Source organism: Podarcis pityusensis (assembly GCF_964106645.2).
Source record: "Podarcis pityusensis genome assembly, chromosome: 3".
Classification (NCBI taxonomy): domain Eukaryota; kingdom Metazoa; phylum Chordata; class Lepidosauria; order Squamata; family Lacertidae; genus Podarcis; species Podarcis pityusensis.
In genome coordinates, this window is record NC_138026.1 from 64,710,048 (window position 1) to 64,730,684 (window position 20,637).

At 43.8% G+C, this 20,637-nt stretch overlaps 1 protein-coding gene and 1 long non-coding RNA gene across 3 annotated transcripts in view; one reads left to right on the forward strand and one right to left on the reverse strand.

The window, feature by feature from the left end:
* LOC308473251 overlaps positions 1-530 on the reverse strand; it is a 34,765-nt gene extending 34,235 nt beyond the window's left edge. Inside the window, exon 1 of the long non-coding RNA XR_013983990.1 lies at positions 118-530. This is a non-coding gene — a long non-coding RNA (uncharacterized lncRNA). The remainder of the gene's footprint in view (positions 1-117) is intronic.
* Positions 531-3,949: 3,419 nt separating this feature from the next.
* Positions 3,950-20,637, forward strand: part of SASH1 (SAM and SH3 domain containing 1) — a 554,241-nt gene continuing 537,553 nt past the window's right edge. Inside the window, exon 1 of one of the 2 annotated variants that reach the window (XM_080998541.1) lies at positions 3,950-5,222. In XM_080998541.1, the coding sequence (XP_080854667.1) occupies positions 4,734-5,222 (489 nt within the window). In that variant the 5' untranslated portion in view covers positions 3,950-4,733. The remainder of the gene's footprint in view (positions 5,223-20,637) is intronic. The other variant, XM_080998543.1, reaches the window with a different exon arrangement.

Sequence of the window (20,637 nt, forward strand, 5' to 3'; positions counted from 1 at the left end):
GCAAAGGGAGAGTGAAGGAGCTGGTAGGCAGGGAGTTGGAGAGAATTACAGGAGAGGGAAAGGGGCCAGGAAGGTGGGCAGGTGAGTCAGAGAGGGCGAATAAAGGGTTGAGCATACCTCAAAGCTGGTAAAGAGAGGGGAAGTAACCCCTGCTTTTCTGTGCTGGATGTGCTGTTCCCTGAAATAGAAATAATGGGCATCGAATCTAGTGCTGGGGTGGGACAGTACAGTAGTACCTGGAGTTACATACACTTCAGGTTACATACGCTTCGGGTTACAGACTCCGCTAACCCAGAAATATTACCTCGGGTAAAGAACTTTACTTCAGGATGAGAACAGAAATCATGTTCCGGCAGCGCGGCGGCAGCAGAAGGCCCCATTAGCTGAAGTGGTGCTTCAGGTTAAGAACAGTTTCAGGTTAAGGACGGCCCTCCGGAATGAATTAAGTACTTAATGTGAGGTACCACTGTATTGCCATTCTAAAGTGGAACAGCCTGCTCCCCCCCCCCCTTTGGTATATAGAAATAAGTCATGGGCCCACACACCGATGCTAAGACTGCAGCTTACACCATCCCAGACCCAGAGCTGGTCCACCCATGAGGCAAAGGGAGGCAACTGCTTCAGGCTGCAGAATCCACAGGGGCAGCAGATCCTGGCGTAGAACTTCATTCCCTACTCTTGTTCCTGGTGTAGATCTTCATTCACCCCTTCTTCCCTAGCGGGAAGGGAAAACAACTGAGGTTCGCCTCAGGTGCCAAAATGTCTTGGGCCACCCCTGTCTCCATCACTGCTGTCGCCACGCACAAGAGGACTCAACAACACATGAACTTGACTATGTGATTGGAAAAGCATGCTGAAGAGTGTCAGTAGCAGCTGGTGAGAATGAGGTAAATAAATACCTCTAGATTTCTTCCCATGCCCTGTCATTGAGACTAGAAAAGAGCAGAACTCAGTTGCTTCTGGAGGGAGCAGGAAAGAGCGAGTTCCTCTTATTGTCTTGCCTTCTTTGGAGACTGCACATTGAGAACTGGCCCCATGGTACTATTTGGAGATAAAAGACAAGCAGCTACCCATTCTTTCTCTCACTCTCCTCTGTGGTACAAGACAGAGCGGCCTCACTCTCCTGCTCTCTGCTGCTGGGTATGCTGTTATATGCCAGCGGCTCCCTCCCTAGACCAATGTTTCTGCTGCACACCCCAAAGAAAGGGGCCATGCAAGCAAAGAGAGGCAGCAGCAGCCATCCCTGGCCCAATTTCTGCTGCCCAGGGAAGGAAAGGCTGGATGTTCCTGTAGCAGCAGCTGTCTTGCCGTCCTTGCTCTGCCCTGAAGCTGGAAAGGAGGGTATGAGAGATTCTGCTAGGCTTTCTGGTTGGAATTCTGCCACTTCTGAGGAAGACAGGGAAGCTTGCAAACAGGGAATGACAGAGGTTGCTCCTGCTTCCTCTGTCTTGCTCACCTCTCCGGGTGCCAGAGGCAGGAGGATTGGACCTTTGATGCTGCCTGCAAGAAAGCAGAAGCAGTTGCTTTCTGTCTGGGTGGTACAGCATGGAGAGCAACATAGGAAACTGCCTTATACAAAGTCAGACCATTTGTCCATATAGCCCAGTATTGCCTACACTGGCAGCAGCTCTCCAGATTTCAGGCAGGGGACCCTCCTAGCCCTACCTGAAGATGCCAGGGATTGAACCAGGCACCTGCATGCAAGGCAGATGCTGTGCCACTAAGCCAGTCTCCCACAGGTTTGGTCATGGAGAGGGCAAGCACATCATCCTTTCACCTGTTTTCTCCTTCTGGGTGGTGCAATGGTAGGGACTGTATGCATTGAGTCCAAGCTACTGTGCAAAGGTTGAGTGATCACTCAGCAATGATGGGCTGGGAAGGGTTCTAACTCAGTGGATAGAGCATATGCTTTACATTCAAAATATCCCAGTTTCAATTCCTGGTGTCTCCAGATAGCGGTGGGTGAGACTCATTTCTGAAACCCTGGAGGACTGCACATCTTGCACCCAGCGGCAGCAGCTCTGCTGCCAGGTCACTTTTGACCCAGCGGCAGAGAGTATCCCACCTCAGCCACAGCAAGACGCACCCAGCCTCAGCAGCTCAACCTCCTCTGCTGGGTCCCAGTCTGACCCAGCAGCAGAGAGCAGGAAGAGTGGGCAGCAGCTTCCCCGCCCCTCTCCTACCCTGAACTGTGGCACAGGGGAGGGCGTTCTCTGCGGGCCCCTCTTGGGGCCGCAGCAGCTCAGGTAGCACAGGCATACGCTCCACCACTGAATATACATTTCGAGTGACAAAACCTAGGGTAAAGAGGTGTGCCTTCAGCATTTATCAAAAGCTGTGTAATAAAGGTGCCAGACTCACCTCTGTGCAGAGGTAATTCCACGGCTTAGGGGCTACTGTAGAGAATGCACTTTCCCATTCCCTGACCCTCTGAGTCTTTAAAGGTAGGGATACTACTTAGAGGGCTCTGCCAGTCAACACAGTATTATGAATCTGCTCTGACGTGAAGGCCAAGTTGAGAGTATGCCCAGCCTACATGTGTAGGACCATTGATGTACTGAGGAAACCCCGTGGTTCTCATGGAGGCCATGAAGCTGGCCCATTTGATGCAGCCTTGGCATGTGTGTGTATGTGTAATTGGGTTTTATAAACAAGAATAATGTTATACAGTACAAATAAGTATATCAAGTTTTCTCATGTCATTTGTATATCACAAAAATAGCATAATAAATGTGGAAAAATATCTAAAACATATATTTCATTATTAGTGGTCAATATATAATTTCTTGGTTCATGAATTGGTTTAAACAATTAGGAAGAAGGGGAAGAGGAGGAGGGGGAATGGTGAGTGGGGTGGGGTGGTTATGCTACTATTCTACTTAGTGGCATGTATATTGAAGTCCTGCAGCATTGGAGAACCATTTGAGGGTTCTCCAACATCTCTACCAGCTCTATCAAAGGATGATTGCCGCTTGCTCTCCTCACTCACACATCCTTTCTCTTTGAATAGTACAGAAAGGTTTCACCCTGTGGAGTCATCTGGAGCCTAGCCAGCAAAAGGAGGAGGCTGCTACTTGGGCAGGGCAGGAGGCAGGCCATGATCTCTGCCTGTTCACTTCTTCTGTTCACTCTTTCACTGGGCGGTATGGTGGAGAGGATTGGGCACAGTCAGCCCCAATTCCCACAGTGGTGCCCCTCAAAGGTGAGAGTGAGAAAGAAGCCGCTTGTCCTGCAGGGTTGGCCCTAGCACTATACAGAATGAGGTGGCTACCTCAGGTGACAAGTGCTCAGGAGTGCTGGTAGACTGTGTGTACTACATAGTTTGCCCTTGGCAGAAAATGCTGTCTCTGCCTTGAAGTAAAGATGCAGCAGCCACTCTTCTTGGGAACTCCATTTTGCCCTTTGTCTCAGGCAGCTGACCACGGCCATCGCCTGTAGTGCACCACCTGAAGAGAGTAGACAGAGGTGGCTGCTTCTGGTTACCCTCTGCAGCCCTGTGGGGCCAATCCGCCATGAAAAGGTGGGCAGGTGAAAGGAATTAGGAGCAGGAGCAGCTGCCTGCTTTCCCACCCTTGCCCCTCCCTCCGACCCCATGAGCAGCCGGAGCGCAGAGCGAGAAGCCCCGCCGGGGAGGTCTGAGGGGTGCTTCCCGCCATTCTTTCCTAGCTGCTGCTACAAGGCAGGGAAAAGGGGAGAGAAACAGCTGTTTACGGTTCCTCTCCTCAGGAGCAACAGCTGCTGATTGGCTGCTCTTCCTTCAAAATAAAAGTGGCAGTCTTAAGCACACTTTTTTCAAATACTTAAGAATGAGACTTGTCGCCGCTGAGGAAAACGCCTCCCTCCCTCTCCCAAGGCTTCAGGTGAGACATTATTAAACGCAGGAAAGGCGGGAGCCTGGGAAACTGTTGAATTTCTGGGCTTCACTCGGTGAGGTACCGCGAATGTCAGTTGCTCGCCGCCTTCTTTCCCTGAGGGAGAAGCAGGGCGGATGACTCGTCAGAGGCTTGGCGAAGTGTGGCGGGCTGGGTGGACCTGCGAGCCGGAGGACGAGGCGAGGGCTGAGGGCAGCGTGTTCTGTTTCCCCCCTCCGGCTGACGCGAAGGCACAGAAGGCGGCGAGGCTGCCGCACGCGCCGGGAGAGCGTGCTGGGGTCCTCCCTCCCCGCCTTCACACGGGGCGAGATTAAAATCCAGGCGCGCACCCAACCTCGCCAGCCAGTCCACAGCGTCGTTCCGGGCAGAGGGGCAGAGGCAGGTGAGACTGACGAGGGGAAAGGAACTGCCAAAGCCATAAAAGCCACAGGAGGGGGAAACAAAAGCCAACCCAAGGGGAGGCAGCGACACGAGAGACGGGCAGAGAGGCAGTCACTGGCGCACGCTCCGGAGATGGGACCGGGCAGAGAGCTCTGGGGGATGGGGGGCCGCTCAAGGGAGCCCTCCTGAGAGCCAGAGATTTCCAGGTTTGGTGGCTTGGAGGAGAGCGACTGCAGCCAGAAGGTGGGCTTAGCAGGCGAGTCGCCTCAGGGCCGCTGCTGCTGCTGCTTTGGGGTTTAACGTTTCGTCTCTCCCTGGGGATGGTGTTTTGCTGACCGAGGGCTTCGCGGTTTTCTCTCCACGGATGTCTGTTGCATCTGGATTTTTTTCCCTGGGGGTCTATTTTTCCGCCAAGGGAGCTGCTGGAGTCCTGCGAAGTTGCAGTTTGTTGCTGATTTCTCCTTCCAGCCTCCATCCATCATGTGCGCCAACATAGTCTACGAGTGGCTGAAGACCCTGAAGCTCTCTCAGTACGCCGAGTCCTTTGTGGATAACGGCTATGACGACCTGGAGGTGTGCAAGCAGATCGGGGACCCGGACCTGGACGCCATCGGGGTCTCGCTGCCACAGCACAGGCGCCGGCTCCACGAAGCCGTGCAGAGGCTGAGGGAGGAAGACGAGACCACCGCCGGGCTTTACTTCACCCTGGAGCCTCAGCCGCCCCAGCCCAGCTCGCCTTCGCCAGAGATCTATACCAGCCACCTGGTGGAGCAGTACGAGGCCAAGGCTTGGAAGGAGCCACTTCCTAAACCCCGCCATCCTCAGGGGAACAAGAAGGGGCTCCCTCGGAAAGTGGGGACCCGCAGCCTGGAGCTGATGACCTACCCCAAGCTCAAACTGAAAATCATGATCAGGGACAAACTCATCCGGGATGGGATCAACCTCAGCAAACCCCCCTACTCCAACAAGGTAAGCGCCCTGCTGCAGTTGCACCCAGGGCCGGCCGGCTCGTTAGGCAAGAGAAAGCGGTTGCCTCAGGCGGCAAGTTGCGGGAGCGCGGCTGTACTGCCGCTGCCACATACCCGCGACGCGCCTGCTGTTCACCGCTGGGCGCCCGCCGTAACAAGTGGCAATAGCAGCCAGCTGGACAGAGCCTCCAGTCTACCCCCAGGCAGCGGCGAATAACGAGCCACCGGTGCCGCCTCGATGGTTTGAATCTGTTCTGCGGCGGCTGCCCTGCTGTCGTCCTTGTGGCGAGAGGAAGTGTCTGCTTTCAAAGTGCCCCCCACCTCCTGCTGCCTCGCCAGGAGCAGCAGCAACACCACTGTCCAGCTCCACCCTGCTCACAGGTGCCCCCAGCGCCGCAGCCTTCTCCTGCTGTTCCACGACCCCGGTGGCTGCAGAAGCGCGCTCCTTGACTCGCCCTGGACCACCGTTTTCCTCCCCGCGCTCTTCGGCGCAGCCCGGGAGCGAGTCGAGCAGCGCGCCTCGGCAGCCGCCCGGGTGGAGCAGGAAGCGGCGGTTGAGGCGCCGGCAAAAGGGGGGCAGGCATGATGCGCTGGGAGAGTGGCCCTGATGCTGCTGGTGGTACAAGTGTGCAGCTGAAGCAGCGGGAGGTGCCGCTGAACAAATTCAAGCAGCAAAGGAGGAGAGTTCAGCTCCATGTCTCTGGGCGGGGCGCTGGGGGGAGAAGCAACAGGCTATAGAGAGGAGGGCAACAAATGACGCTCCCTTTCTGGCAGCTAATGAGCAAGAAACGGAGGGAGTTGATAGAGGACATAAACATGTGCGCCGTCTGGTTTTCTACTTCCTTGTTCCGCCCCCCCCCCCGGATATAATGGAGGTTGACTTGTAGTGGTAGATAGACGAGGGAGAAGAGCGCCCGCGCTTCAATGCTGAATATGCAAAGTAAACTGACAACTTTGTTTGGGGAAGAGATTTCCTGGTTATTGTTCATGCTTCACCCCAGCCCACTGGGTGAAAGTGGCAGGCAGGCTGTGTTAATAATACAACTGAAACATCTCAGACAGTGTAGTTGCGACTGGACACCTAGAAAAGGAAAATCTATAGGCAGGAATTCATATAAATGATACCTTACTTTATATGGCAAATGTGAGTACATAAAACATTTTAAAACTTTGTTCTACCATTCAGATGCACATACAGTCCTTTGTCGTAATCTCCATGTTGAAGGAAGGGCATGGCTGAGAGACTTTCCTGTTAAGTGCCATACTTACTTTAAAGAGCAGTTCCTTATGTGAATTGTGTTAGGGGAGGGGAGAGATCTCTCATTTCATAATGAGAAACCCAAGCCATCCCATCCATGTTTATTTAGTAAATGACAACTCTGCTAATTGAGGTTTACTGCCATGTAAGTATGCATAGAGCTGTAGCTTGAGGCTACAATCCTATACTTAAGTTACTTATGAGTGAGTCTAATTAAATTCACTCCAGCTTACTTCTGAGTAGAGAGTCTTAGGAATGTACTCTTGACTTGATTACTGTTACAGACAGTAGTTGAGTACTATCTCAACTAATATAAAAATTGGTAAATCCATTAGTATCCAAAAGTTGCTTCATGGCAGTCTAGGATTCACAACAGAAACTTTTGCATGCTTACTCAGACATATGTTCAGCTGGGCTTTCTCACAGGTAAGTGTGCATAGGGTTGCTGTCACAGGGTCTCTGTAAAATTAATCTCATAACTGGATATTGGGTGCATTTTATCTCTGTGTGTACACACCGTATAATTATGTGTGCATACTGCAAGGCACCATGCAATGCAAAGGTGGTCATTTTGCATTCTAGGGCAGGAGGATTTGTTTTGAACTTTCCTTCCCCTGCACACTTTTTCCTTACAACAATCCCGTGAGTTGGTTAGGGTGAGAGGTTGTAATTGACTCAAGGTGACCATGTGAGTTTTACAGGGAGGTGTGATTTGAACCTGATATCTGAGTGTGTTACTATGTGCATTGGGCAGGTGGGGTGGGGCAACACAGAGCTCACACATTGATCCTTGGTATCAGAATTGGAATGCAAAAAGCTTGTTAACATCTTGAAAGTTTGAGGGTTCGTGGGGGGGCTCTAGAATGGTGTGTAGTGGAGTCATATTTAGAAGTTTACTTTTGTAATTTTTTTCAGACAAAGCAAAAATTATTCCACAGCATCACCTCCATCTCACTAAAGAGACTGTGGAGGGTGCAGTGGTGTGGTTTGTCTCAAAATGTTTTGGACAAGCTCTGGCTGTATGTCTTTTCATTTTAAAGGAGTTCACTTGCGTTTCTCACTCTAATATCACAGATGGCACATTTTGCAAAGAGTTAACTAGAACTTTTTTTGCTTACTCACTGACTTGAGCTTGCTTGTTGGAAGTTTGTCTGGAGTTTGAAAGTGGGATTTGTCTTACCCTTGTACTCAAGCTGCTGGAAAATCTGTGGGCATGATGAATGGGGGCGGAGTTGTAGTGTTTTAAAGCAGGCTAGAAGTTTTCTTCTGTGTGAAGTTTGGTGACAGAACTTGAGAGGAGAGTTGTTTAGTACTGTATGTATGTAAGTCTTATTATACTGCTTAGACGACTTTTTGCTTTAGTGCTTCTTGGAATACTTGTGAAACAAGTTGACAGTTAATGGTGATGCATTTCTTGTTTCTATTTAGTTCTTGGTGGTGGGAAATGTGTCTGGTAAAAGCCTGTAAGAAATTTTTGAAAAATTCCATGAGATGGTAAGGGTGCAGGATCCAAACATTTATTGAAGTGTGAAACTAATTAATGAAATCAAGGAAAAATATATTGTAGGACAAACTTATTTGGCATTCTGAAGGACTCCTCTGAAACACAAAGTTGTACTATGGATTTTCAGCTGCTCCTGGAACTTGCAGTACATCCTATCCATGCTCACTCAGAAGTGATGCTAAATCCAGTGACTCTTATTCCCAAGGAAGTGTACATAGCTAAAGTGTTATAATCCACCTTTTGTGAGGAAAGAGGTCAATGTTAAATGTCCGGGGAGACACTGAGACTAGTAATAGCTGATACGTGCTTTAATGATTTTTAAGACAAATGCCAACACCTGCAAGTTTACCACTGAGTTCAGTAACTGCCTTGAATTCTTTGCCTTTTTGAAAATCATGCTTTTGCAAGAGAAGTAGACAACAGCATAATAGGGTTTCCTGATTATCAGAACTGGTTTATGCAGAAACTTCAAACTAATTTATTTTCACTGCAAAATTGGTTTATATGGATGACAGGTGAAATTGGTATCTGTAATCTGGTCTCTGTAATGCAATAATAGTGTAAGCTTCTCTTAGCCTTTTAGCTCACAAAAATATTTTTCACAGTCATCATGGACAGTATAGTGGATGATGACTGGCCAGCTTTCAGCAAAAACAGTTCTAAATGCAAATGGATAAATGAATGCATCTGGAAATATAAATTTTTAAGGGAGGGGCAAATCATAGTGTCAGCCTATAAAACAATGGTGCACCCAATGGAGATATGTTATTAGCAATGCTGGCCATTTCATATTATAAAAGCTGTTGATCAAATGAGGTGTCAAGTAGGAGCCATGCTGGTTGTCAAATGTGTGTCAGAATTTAATGCAAAATAATAGTTGCATGTGCACACACATGCAAAAACCTAACCACCTAATTTTTAAAAGTTGCCAGAGGAAAGACTTGAAAATTAGCCAGAGCAGTTATCAGAATAGTTTTATGACTATGCAAACTATATCACTCTAGTAGGAATAGGGTATTATGTATAATGGCATTTAAAAATACAGTGGCTATGGAACAAAGTCTTTTCTTGTGTTCCATGATATTGTTGCATAGATTGGTTTTGTCAGTAAGTAACTTCTGACAGCAGCAGCAGCAAACCACATTCAGTGGACTGGAAGTATAATATAATTGGCAAAGACAGTGTGTGAATTTCTGTCCTCTGCAAATAAATGGCAAATAAATCTGGTGTAAGGCTGATTTTATTTTATATTTTAAGTAAGTATGTTTAAAACAAAGCCACAAGAAGCAAACTGTCCCTGAAAGTTTATTTAAAAACAGAAATGCAGTCCTTCTATTGAAACAAAATTTGTTATTGCGGTCTCGGAAATTCTCCCTGTAGAGATAAACTGCCTGCTTCCTTAATGACATCTTGCTGTTATGGTTAGAGAATATAAAGTTCTTTGCAATTTCAAGTTTGTGATTTTCAAATGAATGCTTTTCCCACTGATTTCCTTATATATGATAATGATAAAGCAACTGGGCAGTATCCAGAAAATTAGAGAAATATTGTGACTTTTGCAGTTTTGGTACTCTATTGCTTCATATAGGAGAAATGAACTCACACTATAAGACAACCCTTACTCCACTTGTGCAGAGTTTACAGTTATGTGTGGTCTGCTGGATAAAACAAGGAGTATTTCGCTTAAACGTAGCATCCGGCAAGGGGATATAACAATTTCATAGATCAGCTTAAATGTATCAACATATACGGTATTCTTTGGCTCTATTGTTTCTAATATTTGAAAATAATGTGTTGTGCTGATATCTCACATTTCATGTCTTCAAAGCACTTGAGTGCATCACATACTTTTTCAGTATAACTTACAACATCCCTGTAAGGTAGCTGTGGCAGTATCCTTATTCTTTTTACGTTGCAGATACGGTGCTGAGAGGCTCAATATGGTCAATGAAATAGATCCCGTAGTTACAATGTTCTTTAGAGCCCCAATGAATGGGATCATTTTTACCTGTGGCTAAAGACCTCTGATTAGCTGCATGTAGAAGTTGCATGTTAAAGAGCCTCTGAAAAGTTACTTATTGTAGTTTAGTGCTACAGCTGCAATTGGGGAGGACTATTCCTTCTTGTCTGTAGCACATTTGCTTAGGAACGGCAGGTAGAGATGACAGGGGGCCTTAATCTGTAGGAGGCCAAAGTGAAGCTAGGGAAGCAGTAGTGGGTAGAGACAGGTGCCTGGGACCACCAAGTATAAGTAGAAATGGGTTACTGGTAGCTGCATGCTGGAATCCATTATATCATTCAGGAATGGAGAATCTGTGGACCACATGGGTCCCAAATTCACCTGTGAAGACTTTCTATGAAAATCATGCCCACCTGCCTCACACCTAAGATCATGAAGGACATGGTTGCATCAGAGCAACCATCAGGAGCTTAAAGTGAATTTCCAATAATTCCTTTGTAAATGGGACTTGTTGACAGTACTGTATCTCACTGGGATCAGCTGCACTAGATTTTATAGATATCTGTAGGGGCACAGATTACCCTCCCCTGATTTAGAGCACACAATTGTTTGTTCTGTGTTAATGCATTGCACCATGCCTAGTACAACCTGCATTCACTTGATGTAAATGCAGGTCTTTAATAATAATAATAATAATAATAATAATAATAATAATAATATCTTTATTGTCATTGCCCCCTTCGGGGACAACGAAATTACTTGACTGCTCCATAAAAACTCTAATTAATCAATACAGTATAATACAGCAAGGGAGATTAGATGACTTTCAAAGTCCGGGCTTCCCATTCAGGGCCAAGATCGCTCTGGAAATGAAGCTTTTCTTAAGACGGCTCGTTCTTGTCTTCATCGTCCTGTATCTCCGTCCCGACAGCAAGAGCTCGAAGAGACAGTGACCAGGATGCGATGGATCTTTTACTATGTCCAGTGCCTTCCTATGGCACCTTGTGGCATAAATCTGCTCTAAGGTGGAGAGTGGGCAGCCAACAATGCTCTCTGCTGCCTTAACAACCCTGCACAACCCCATCCTGTCCTGGGTAGTACAGCTTCCGTACCACACACATAAGCCATAAGTGAGCACGCTCTCAATGGCACAGTGATAGAAGGCAAGCAGCAGTTTCTGCGGAAGATGATTTTTCCTTAGTATTCTCAAAAAGTACAGTCTCTGCTGCGCGTTCTTCACAAGCCCCCTTGTGTTGACACTCCAGGACAGATCCTCTTGTAATTCAATGCTCAAAAATCTGAACGTTGTTACCCTCTCCACACAGACCCCATCAATCAAAAGTGGCTGGACGTTGCTCTTCTGTCTCCTGAAGTCCACCACAAGCTCCTTTGTCTTCCTTGTATTTATGAGCAAGTTGTTAGCTCTGCACCACTCTGTCAGTCGCTCCACCTCATCTCTATAATCCGTTTCACCCTCCCTTTCAGGGATGAGCCCAATCACGGTTGTGTCATCTGCAAATTTGACAACCCTATTACTAGGGTGAGTAGCGACACAATCGTACGTGTAGTGAATATAAAGGAGCGGACTGAGTACGCATCCCTGTGGTGGTCCTGTGTTAGTCTTGAGCATATTAGAGGTATAATGGCCCAACCGAACCCTCTGGGGGCGGTCTGACAAAAAGTCCAATATCCACCCACAAAGTGATAACGGAAGCCCTAGATCTACTTTAAGGAAAGTAGACCTATTGTAGGCCCTGTTTTTCATATTTCTTTTTTCAATAAAACACATATTCACAAATCTCTGTGTGTAGTTTTTATGTATATACATTTACTGTGAGGGACGCGGGTGGCGCTGTGGGTTAAACCACAGAGTCTAGGACTTGCCGATCAGAAGGTTAGCAGTTCGAATCCCCGCGACGGGGTGAGTTCCCATTGCTCGGTCCCTGCTCCTGCCAACCTAGCAGTTCGAAAGCACCTCAAAAGTGCAAGTAGATAAATTGGTACTGCTCCGGCGGGAAGGTAAACAGTGTTTCTGTGCACTGCTCTGGTTCGCCAGAAGCGGCTTAGTCATGCTGGCCACATGACCCAGAAGCTGTACGCCGGCTCCCTTGGCCAATAAAGCGAGATGATGGCTGCAACCCCAGAGTCAGCCACGACTGGACCTAATGGTCAGGGGTCCTTTTACCTTTACCTACATTTACTGTGACATTTGGGAATGCAGCTTTTAGGCTCTTATGTAATGTATTAAGACTGCATCTAAATAGTAGTCGAACATGAGATTGGCTCTAGGCTACTCATGTACCCCTAGACATGATCCAGCTGCCTTGCTGCATGTACCGGTACATGATTTGTAATTTGGGTGCATTGGGTTGCACATTGCATGGACCTGTGACTTAAAATATGTTACTAATTGTAACTTACATGTCAGTATTCTCTCTGTGATAGATATGTTCTCATTTCTTGGTTGTTTTTGCATATGCCTTAAGACACAGTGTTAATAATACATCTTCTACAAGCAACATGGTAAGTAGCCTTAAGGCTTTGATATCTGGTTGGGTTTCTTTCTTTGCCCCAGAGTTTTTGAATATGCTAAAACAGTTTTAAACACACAGCCCAACTAGCTCCTTCCCATTTCTGCACTGGATTGTGCTATTTTCTAGGTATGGTAACTCAGTGAAGAAGACTTTTGTATGTGCCAGTTAAAAAGCCAACAAAATGCTGCATTTTTATTGCCATACACATTTACCAGATTCTTTTATTGTAAATAAAAGGGGAATGTTGCTGAAGTTAGGAAGTATCAACTGAATGACAAAACAAACTTTTCATTTACATAGCACATAATCATTAACATTGTAGGATCTGAAACTGTACTAAACACACTTATATGGATGGCATGAATATCCAATCAGTATTTATGCATACAAACTTTTCAGCATTTTTAGAGGATAGAAATATCTGTACTTCAAATTTAAAGTGCCATTTGAAAATCAAACTACTTAAGTATGCACAAAGGGAATCTCTGGAAGTTAGTTCCATGTACTTGTTTGGGATGCAAGCAGTTTACAGTTGGAGCGCATATGTTCTATTCTACATTTTCAAAACATGAGGTAATGCAATGCTGTAACCAGAAGAATGAGCCTTGGAATTAAACTGGCATAATGCTGTATATGGCAAAGAAGGAAAGAAACTAAAAGAAAATTATTTAAGAAGATTTTCTCTTTGGAGGAAAGGCAGGATATAAATGCAAGAAAAAAGTACAATTAATGACCTAGTGTAGGATGTTCCTCGGGAAAATAATTGAATAATAATTTCTGATAACTGCTGTTTAGTTTCATTCAAATTATTCCATACCCCCAAATGCATCTAGCATACAAACAACAAAATAAAGCTACTGAAAAGATTAAGGTTAACCATAAAATGAAAATCCTTTAAAAAATCTAAACCCTATATACCATTGTAAGCCAGCTGCTGGTGGGACAAAAAGGTATTTACTTGGAATAGAAAAATAACCTTTTTGACTTGGTTCAGGGTGCTGGTTTTGGTATATAAAGCCCTATACAGCTTGGGACAAAGATGTCTGAAAGATACTCCAATAATAGGAATTGGGTCTTCATTGTCATGGCGCACCTACTTTTTGGAATTTCCTCCCTTTAACTATTAGGCATGTTCTCTGTTGTCTTTTTGGTGCCTACTTGAGGGCCTTCCTCTTTCAACAAGACTTTAACATTCCCATTTTGCATCTGTATTGGAATTGTTCTTAAATTTTTTTTTATTGTTTTATCACTACTTATTTGCTGCGCGGGGTTCCATGGGAAGCTTTTTTCTCCATTCTATTGGGCTTCACATGGCATCAAGCTTGGGCTGTGGCAGGACTCTACTATAACAGAGTACAGTGGTACCTCGGGTTAAGTAGTTAATTTGTTCCGGAGGTCCGTACTTAACCTGAAGCTGTTCTTAACCTGAAGCACCACTTTAGCTAATGGGGCCTCCCGCTGCTGCCATGCCACCAGAGCACGATTTCTGTTCTCATCCTGAAGCAAAGTTCTTAACCTGAAGCACTATTTCTGGGTTAGCGGAGTCTGTAACCTGAAGTGTATATAACCTGAAGCGTATGTAACCCGAGGTACCACTGTAACTAGGTGAGTTGATAGGGTCTAGCATTCCATGAACAAGTAGGACATGGGTACAGAATGGGCTCAAAATATGTGTGTGCAGTAAATTTTACGGCTGTGACTTCTTTTGCATAAGACATGGAAAAGAAGATTGCCGGTGAAATAAGAATTACACTTCAGGGCTGTCCAGATGAACTGAAAACGGATATCTTTCTCTAGAAAATTTAGTATTAAGAATGCTATATATAAATTTTCATTTTGGAGACAAAAGATGGGGTTGGTAATGAACTTCACCGATCAACTGCCTAGGTATGGTGAGCTCAATTTCATTCTAGATCAAAGCATGCTATTCCATATTGTATCTGAAAAGTAGCAGTGATAGGAATCTGCACAGCTAATGAATTATTAATTATACAGCTAATAAAGGATTACTAAAATGTCTGAAAAATTATTCAAACTGAATAGAATTTGGGGGTTTTAATGGCCATATCTGAAAGTCAGGGTTGCATAACTGTGGGACATGTCAAGAGGAATTAAATATTCTATTTATCTTATATAAGGACTAACTGGTATCTAATAGTTTAGTGAAATTTCATTAGTGCTTCTAATTGAAATAAATGACCTGACCTGACCCTTTCTTGAGGAACTTTATTCAATTTTTGTTCCATGGAGAATTGTTCAGAGTACTGTATGGGCAAAATGAAGTAGCTAAATCAGAAGCATACATTTTAAAAACACCTCATCTTAATAATTATGATTTGTTTGGCCGCAGTAAACATAAATCAATGGACATATCACTACCTACTGTGGAGAGATCTTATAAAACTAAAATTGAAGATTATGTAAAAGTTCAGTTACATTCACAACATTGTTCAATAAATTCTTATGGTTAGGTAACTTTGAGAGCACACACTGAACTATATTTAGACCTTAAATGATAAAAATGAAAACACATGCAAATAAACACAAAAGCATGAAAACAAATCCAAACAACTGACCCTTTTGGCACTTACTTGCATAAGTGGAGGCTAGTCTATTAGGGCAAATGGGACAAAGACTCGTTATCCTTAGTCTGTTTTCAGCTAGCCCATATAACCAGTTCAGTAGGTGGCACTGGCTACCATCTTCCTCCTTCTCAAGTTTTTACAGTGTTGTAGGGCTGCAACTCAGTGGTAGAAGATCTGCTTTGCATGCAGAAGGTCCCTATTCAGCCCCCAGCATCTCCAGCTAGGGCTGGGTACGTCCCCTGCCTGAAATCTTGGAGAACTTCTGTCAGTCAATGCAGACTGAGCTGGATGGGCCAGCAGCCTTACTTGGTATAAGGTTTCATTTGGCTGGGGTTGATAAGGTACCATTGTCCAAAAACCCCTGGAGGGCTATAGGTTCCCCACTCCTAGTTTATATAAAATACATTTTTTCAGAGATAAAATCTTAGATGTATTGGTAGCTGCTGTCAACAGTACATTAAAATGGTTGACTTAAAACTTGGACAAAAATATAAAACTTTCATTGTTTCCTCCAAGTAAAAGAAAAATTTAAGTGCACTGCTATGCAGAATTTAGTGTTAACCTTTTCTGTGGCTGAATGTGAAATTTCTTTCGGAGTTGGCCCAGATACAAGTATTTCATGTTCTCAAATGTATCTTGGGAAGTCTTCCATTGACAAAAGCAGCTGTGCATAAATAGTAACAATACAATATTTTCTAGGAAAATGCTAGCAGTGTTTACAAAGCTAAAAATAGTTTCAGACATTCCCACTAGATACCTTTAAATAACCATATTCCTTCCTCTTTGTATATATACTTTATTCAAATATAGCACTCTGCACATTCTGCACTGGATTTAATTCCTGTACCATATTTAAATCCAACTGTATATTGCATAAACAGAAAATCTGAAGAAAGAAAGCAACCAGTACTTGCATGCTATTTATTTATTGAACTAATTTTTACAATATTGATTGGCATAGCTAGGCTTTACAATAGCCTTTGAAAGCTGCTTGGTTACACTTCAAAATTATCAAGTCTGATGCTGGTTCAGTGATGAGAGGGTATGTCAGGGGTCAGCAAACTTTTTCAGCAGGGGGCTGGTCCACTGTCCCTCAGACCATGTGGTGAGCTGGACTATATTTTGGAAAGGGGGGGGGGGAGAACGAATTCCTATGCCTCACAAATAACTCAGAGATGCATTTTAAATAAAAGGGCACATTCGACTCATGTAAAAACACACTGATTCCCGGACTGTCTGCAGGCCGGATTTAGAAGACAATTGGGCCAGATCCGGCCCCCTTGCCTTAGTTTGCCTACCCATGGGGTATGTCTACTGTAAAGAACCAAGAAAAGAGTTGCTAATTCTGTGGCATGCTACTTTGTTTCCATCAGTTTTGCAAAAATCTTTCCATGAATATATTTTAGGAATTGAGATACAGTGTATGACACAGAAGAACTTGAAAAGCTTAATGGGAAGAAGCTATAATATGTGTCTCTGTCTTGGTATCTAATTTTGGCTACTGTATTTCTTCTGTAAATTAGCCTGCTCTTTGCCATAAGCCGGCTCTCATATATCCATACAAATTTTAAAAACCTGTAGCAGCCCTCCTCAATCAAATGCAGCTGGGTTACAACTCCCATCATCCCTGACCATTGGTTATGCTGGGTGGGCTGGTGGGAGTTGCGGTTCACAACACCTGGAAGGCTTCAGGTTGTGAAAGGGTGCAACAGTTTAATAGGAGCTATTAAAATCTCTACTATAATGTCTGGTTCTGTGACCAACATTTGGTGTCCCCTGGGGGGGACATCTAGGAGACACAGCTACACTATATTTAGGATAACTTCAGATATTTTTCAGTATTTAGGCATTTCATTCACATTAGAGTGGCTGGGGAAACTCAGCCAGATGGGCGGGGTATAAATAAATAAATTATTATTATTATTATTATTATTATTATTTATTTTATTTAACCTATCACTTGTCATTAAAAACTTTGTTGGCTTGCACTGATCACAGATGCCATGCAAGATTCATTAGTATTAGGAATTCTATTTCCTACAACCAAACCAATCTGTAACAGAAAACCAAAATACTTTATATCTAGTATTCAGAGATGAGAATTTCAACCACAAATACTTGTGAGCCTTCTTATATAGGTTTTTTATGTGTAGGATTGTTGGGGCATCCCACAGTTCATGGTGCTTTGGTGTTCTCAACTTGCAGTTGCTGAGAGTTGGAGTTAATTAATGGAATAGTTCATGTGTACTGACTCTCTAACAAGATATTGTCCTAGTCACTATTCCACTGGAAATCTGCCACCACAAATACAGAGACAACTTTGTGATATGCTTTTGAAAATAAAAGCTGAAGTGAAGGCACTTAGAAGTGTTTTGCCCTTAAATGTGTTTCTAAAGAAATAAAAAAATGGTGCACCCAATTCTCAATTTCAGGTTCCTGTATCATTTGCTTATTGGCTCTATTTGCTTTCTGAAGTGAATTTTCCTGTAGGCACCATGAAAGTTGGTCAGTGGCTAATAGACTCTTTTCAAAATATGCAAGGCATATGCTTTGTGGCGTTTTTCTAGAATCAAAAACATTACAATCACTAGCAGGATTTGTTTTGTGCACCACTAGATAGTGTTGCCATGCTCCCTAGAGCACTTAGTGAGAGTGAGAGTGAAACTGAAGAATGAAGAATTAATTTCAAGTCTGAAATTCCCTTTGCTTGGTCAGTTTAAATTAGGTAGCTATTTTTAAAATAGCATAACTAGGTCAATCTTTTTCACTTGGATAATGCTACATCATACATTGATATACTCATCTTGACAAATTGTGGAGATTGTGTACTCTGTAGAGATTCCCATTTATTAAAACATCATGGCAGTACTATGTTTAGCAGAGGTGTTCTATTTTAAGACCTACTCTGCAGCAGAATGTGCTGGATGTGTAAAACACTCCCAGATCTGCCACTTTGCCTGTACACTAGAGCTTTAGTGACACTGATGGCAAATAAGGTTTAAATGCTGTCATTACAATATATTATCTTGGCTCCGTGGACTATCTTTTATAGTAAAAACCCCAGTCTTTACATTGTCCTCTGTATGTCTGGAAGACAGGAATACTACTGTAGCAGTTATTCCCAGATGAGAGAAAGGATATAATGTGCTAAATTAATGAAGAACACATTACTTGCCTGGTCTATCTTTTGTAGCATGGACCAAAGACACTAACCTATGTCTTTTTATCAAAACAGATGATAGGTTAAATGTATAAACATATTTGGCACACATTTTTTAACTTGAAAAATGAGCCTTGCAGGAAGAAGGGAAGATCAGGTCCCTTCCAATCTCCCTTGCTCAGCTCAGGATGCAACTGCAGCATCTGTGACGAATGACCATCCAGCCTCTGCTTAAAGACCTCTGAGGAAGGAGAGCCCACCAGCTTCTGAGGCACCAGTAGTCCACCCCACTGTCTAACACAGGCTTCCTCAACCTCGGCCCACCAAATGTTTTTGGCCTACAACTCCCATGATCCCTAGCTAGCAGGACCAGTGGACAGGGATGATGGGAATTGTAGTCTCAAAACATCTGGAGGGCTGAGGTTGAAGAAGCCTGGTCTAACAGCTTTTACTGTATGGAACTTTCTCCTAATACTTAGCCAAATCTGCATCACTACAGTTTCTACCCACTGGTTCTAGTCATGCCTTTGGAGCAGTACACAATAAGTCTTCCGCACCCTTTGCATGGCGATCCTTGAAAGCAATTCAAAGATTGGTATGCCACCCTTTTTCTCTTCTCCAGGCTAAATGTACCCAGCACTTTGAACTGTTCCTCAATTTCCAGGCCTGTCATTACCCTGCTCTGGGGCTGCTGCAGTTCTGAACAAAGATCCTTATGTACATCATAGTTCACTCTGAACTCATGATGATGATTTTATTTGTACCCTGCCTATCTGACTGGATTGTCCCAGCCACTCTGGGCAGCTTCCAACATATATAAAAACATAGTAAAACATTAAAAACCTCCCTATACAGGGCTGCCTTCAGATGTCTTCTAAAGATTGTATACTTATCTCCTTGACATCTGATAGTAGGGTGTTCCACAGGGTGGGCTCCACTACCAAGAAGGCTCTCTGCCTCACTGTGAGGGAGCTGCCAGAAGGCCCTCAGTGCTGGCTCTCAGGGTCTGGGCTGAATGATTGGGGGTGGAGAGGCTCCTTCAGGTATACAGGGCCAAAGTACAGGTCCTTAGCTTGTTGTATGGATCCTACAACAATTAGAGGCAATGTGTATGACTCAAGCTACAATAGTGATGTAAGAGCTTTCATTTGCCATGTTATGTTAGTTTTTAAACAGAACACCAATTTAGTAATATAGGGTGGTACTGAACTAACTTTTTGTATTGGCAAAGGGGGATTCCGTCATCTTCTTCCTTTGTGCATGTCCAGCCAAAACTACTCTGTCCTTCTTTCCTCCTTTCCCAATATGAGCAAATATAGCATTTTCTTAGTAGGACCAGGGAAGAACATTCAATAAAAGATCATTTTAAATGGCTCTTTTTAAAATAGTTCTAAAACCAAAAGACCCTAGTCCCCGGGGATTAAGGAAGAAGAGGCAGAAGTTGAAATAAACTATTTTCCTTGCAGTCTAAAAATTATACAGTAATCCAGCTTTGCCACAAGAAAGAGGCTGTAAAATTGAATTGGATCTCACCCATTAAAACGACTTCTACACAGACAAATGCTGAAGCCATAGAAAACCCTTAAAATATAAGGCTGATGAAGTGTCCCAGTTTCCAAGGTCAAATTCATGCTCACATATGTAGCAAAGGGGTATAATAAAATCCTCAGGGGATAGTTTTTCTTCCATGAGAGAAAATGATCAGAAGGTGAAGCAGTAGTATGAAGAATAATTATACTTGTCAGTTATATATTTTATGCTATTTCGATTGCTTTCTTAAGAAGAGGGTTTTTTAAAAAAAATATGAAAGAGCTCTTAATGCTTCCAAATGTACGTATAAATGATAAAGTTACTGCTGACATGAGATGTTGCAATTCCTTATATTAACAACATTTCACCTTTAGACTAGGCTAGAAACATTGTCCTCTTATAAAATTATCTCTGAGAGGAGTTCCATTTCAAGTTTATTATTTAGTAATAAGTGGATTTATATGTCATCAGGTATCCTGCATGTGTATGTGGGGAATACATTTGGCATATGCTACTGAATACAGTATTCAGCTTTACATTTCATTTGAGATGAGCTTTGAAAGGACAAGTGTGTCCCCTGATTTTTTAGGTATACTTATATTATTTCTTTTAAATGAATGGTTATTGCTGCTTTATGGCTTATTTGTAAATTATGTGAGGACTTCAAAGCTAAAGTCTATCCTAGGTTTGCTTTGATGAATCATTAATTCTTGTCCAAATGGGCAAGGAATCCCTAAGTCTAGGGTCTAATATTATTTGAGGTGAACCAGTGAACAGTGAACCACTGTTCACTGTCATGTTTTCTAGGACAGCATATCTATGCTTAATATGTCTAATGTTTTATGGCAGTTTAATGCTTATCTTTAGAGAATGATGAAAACTGCA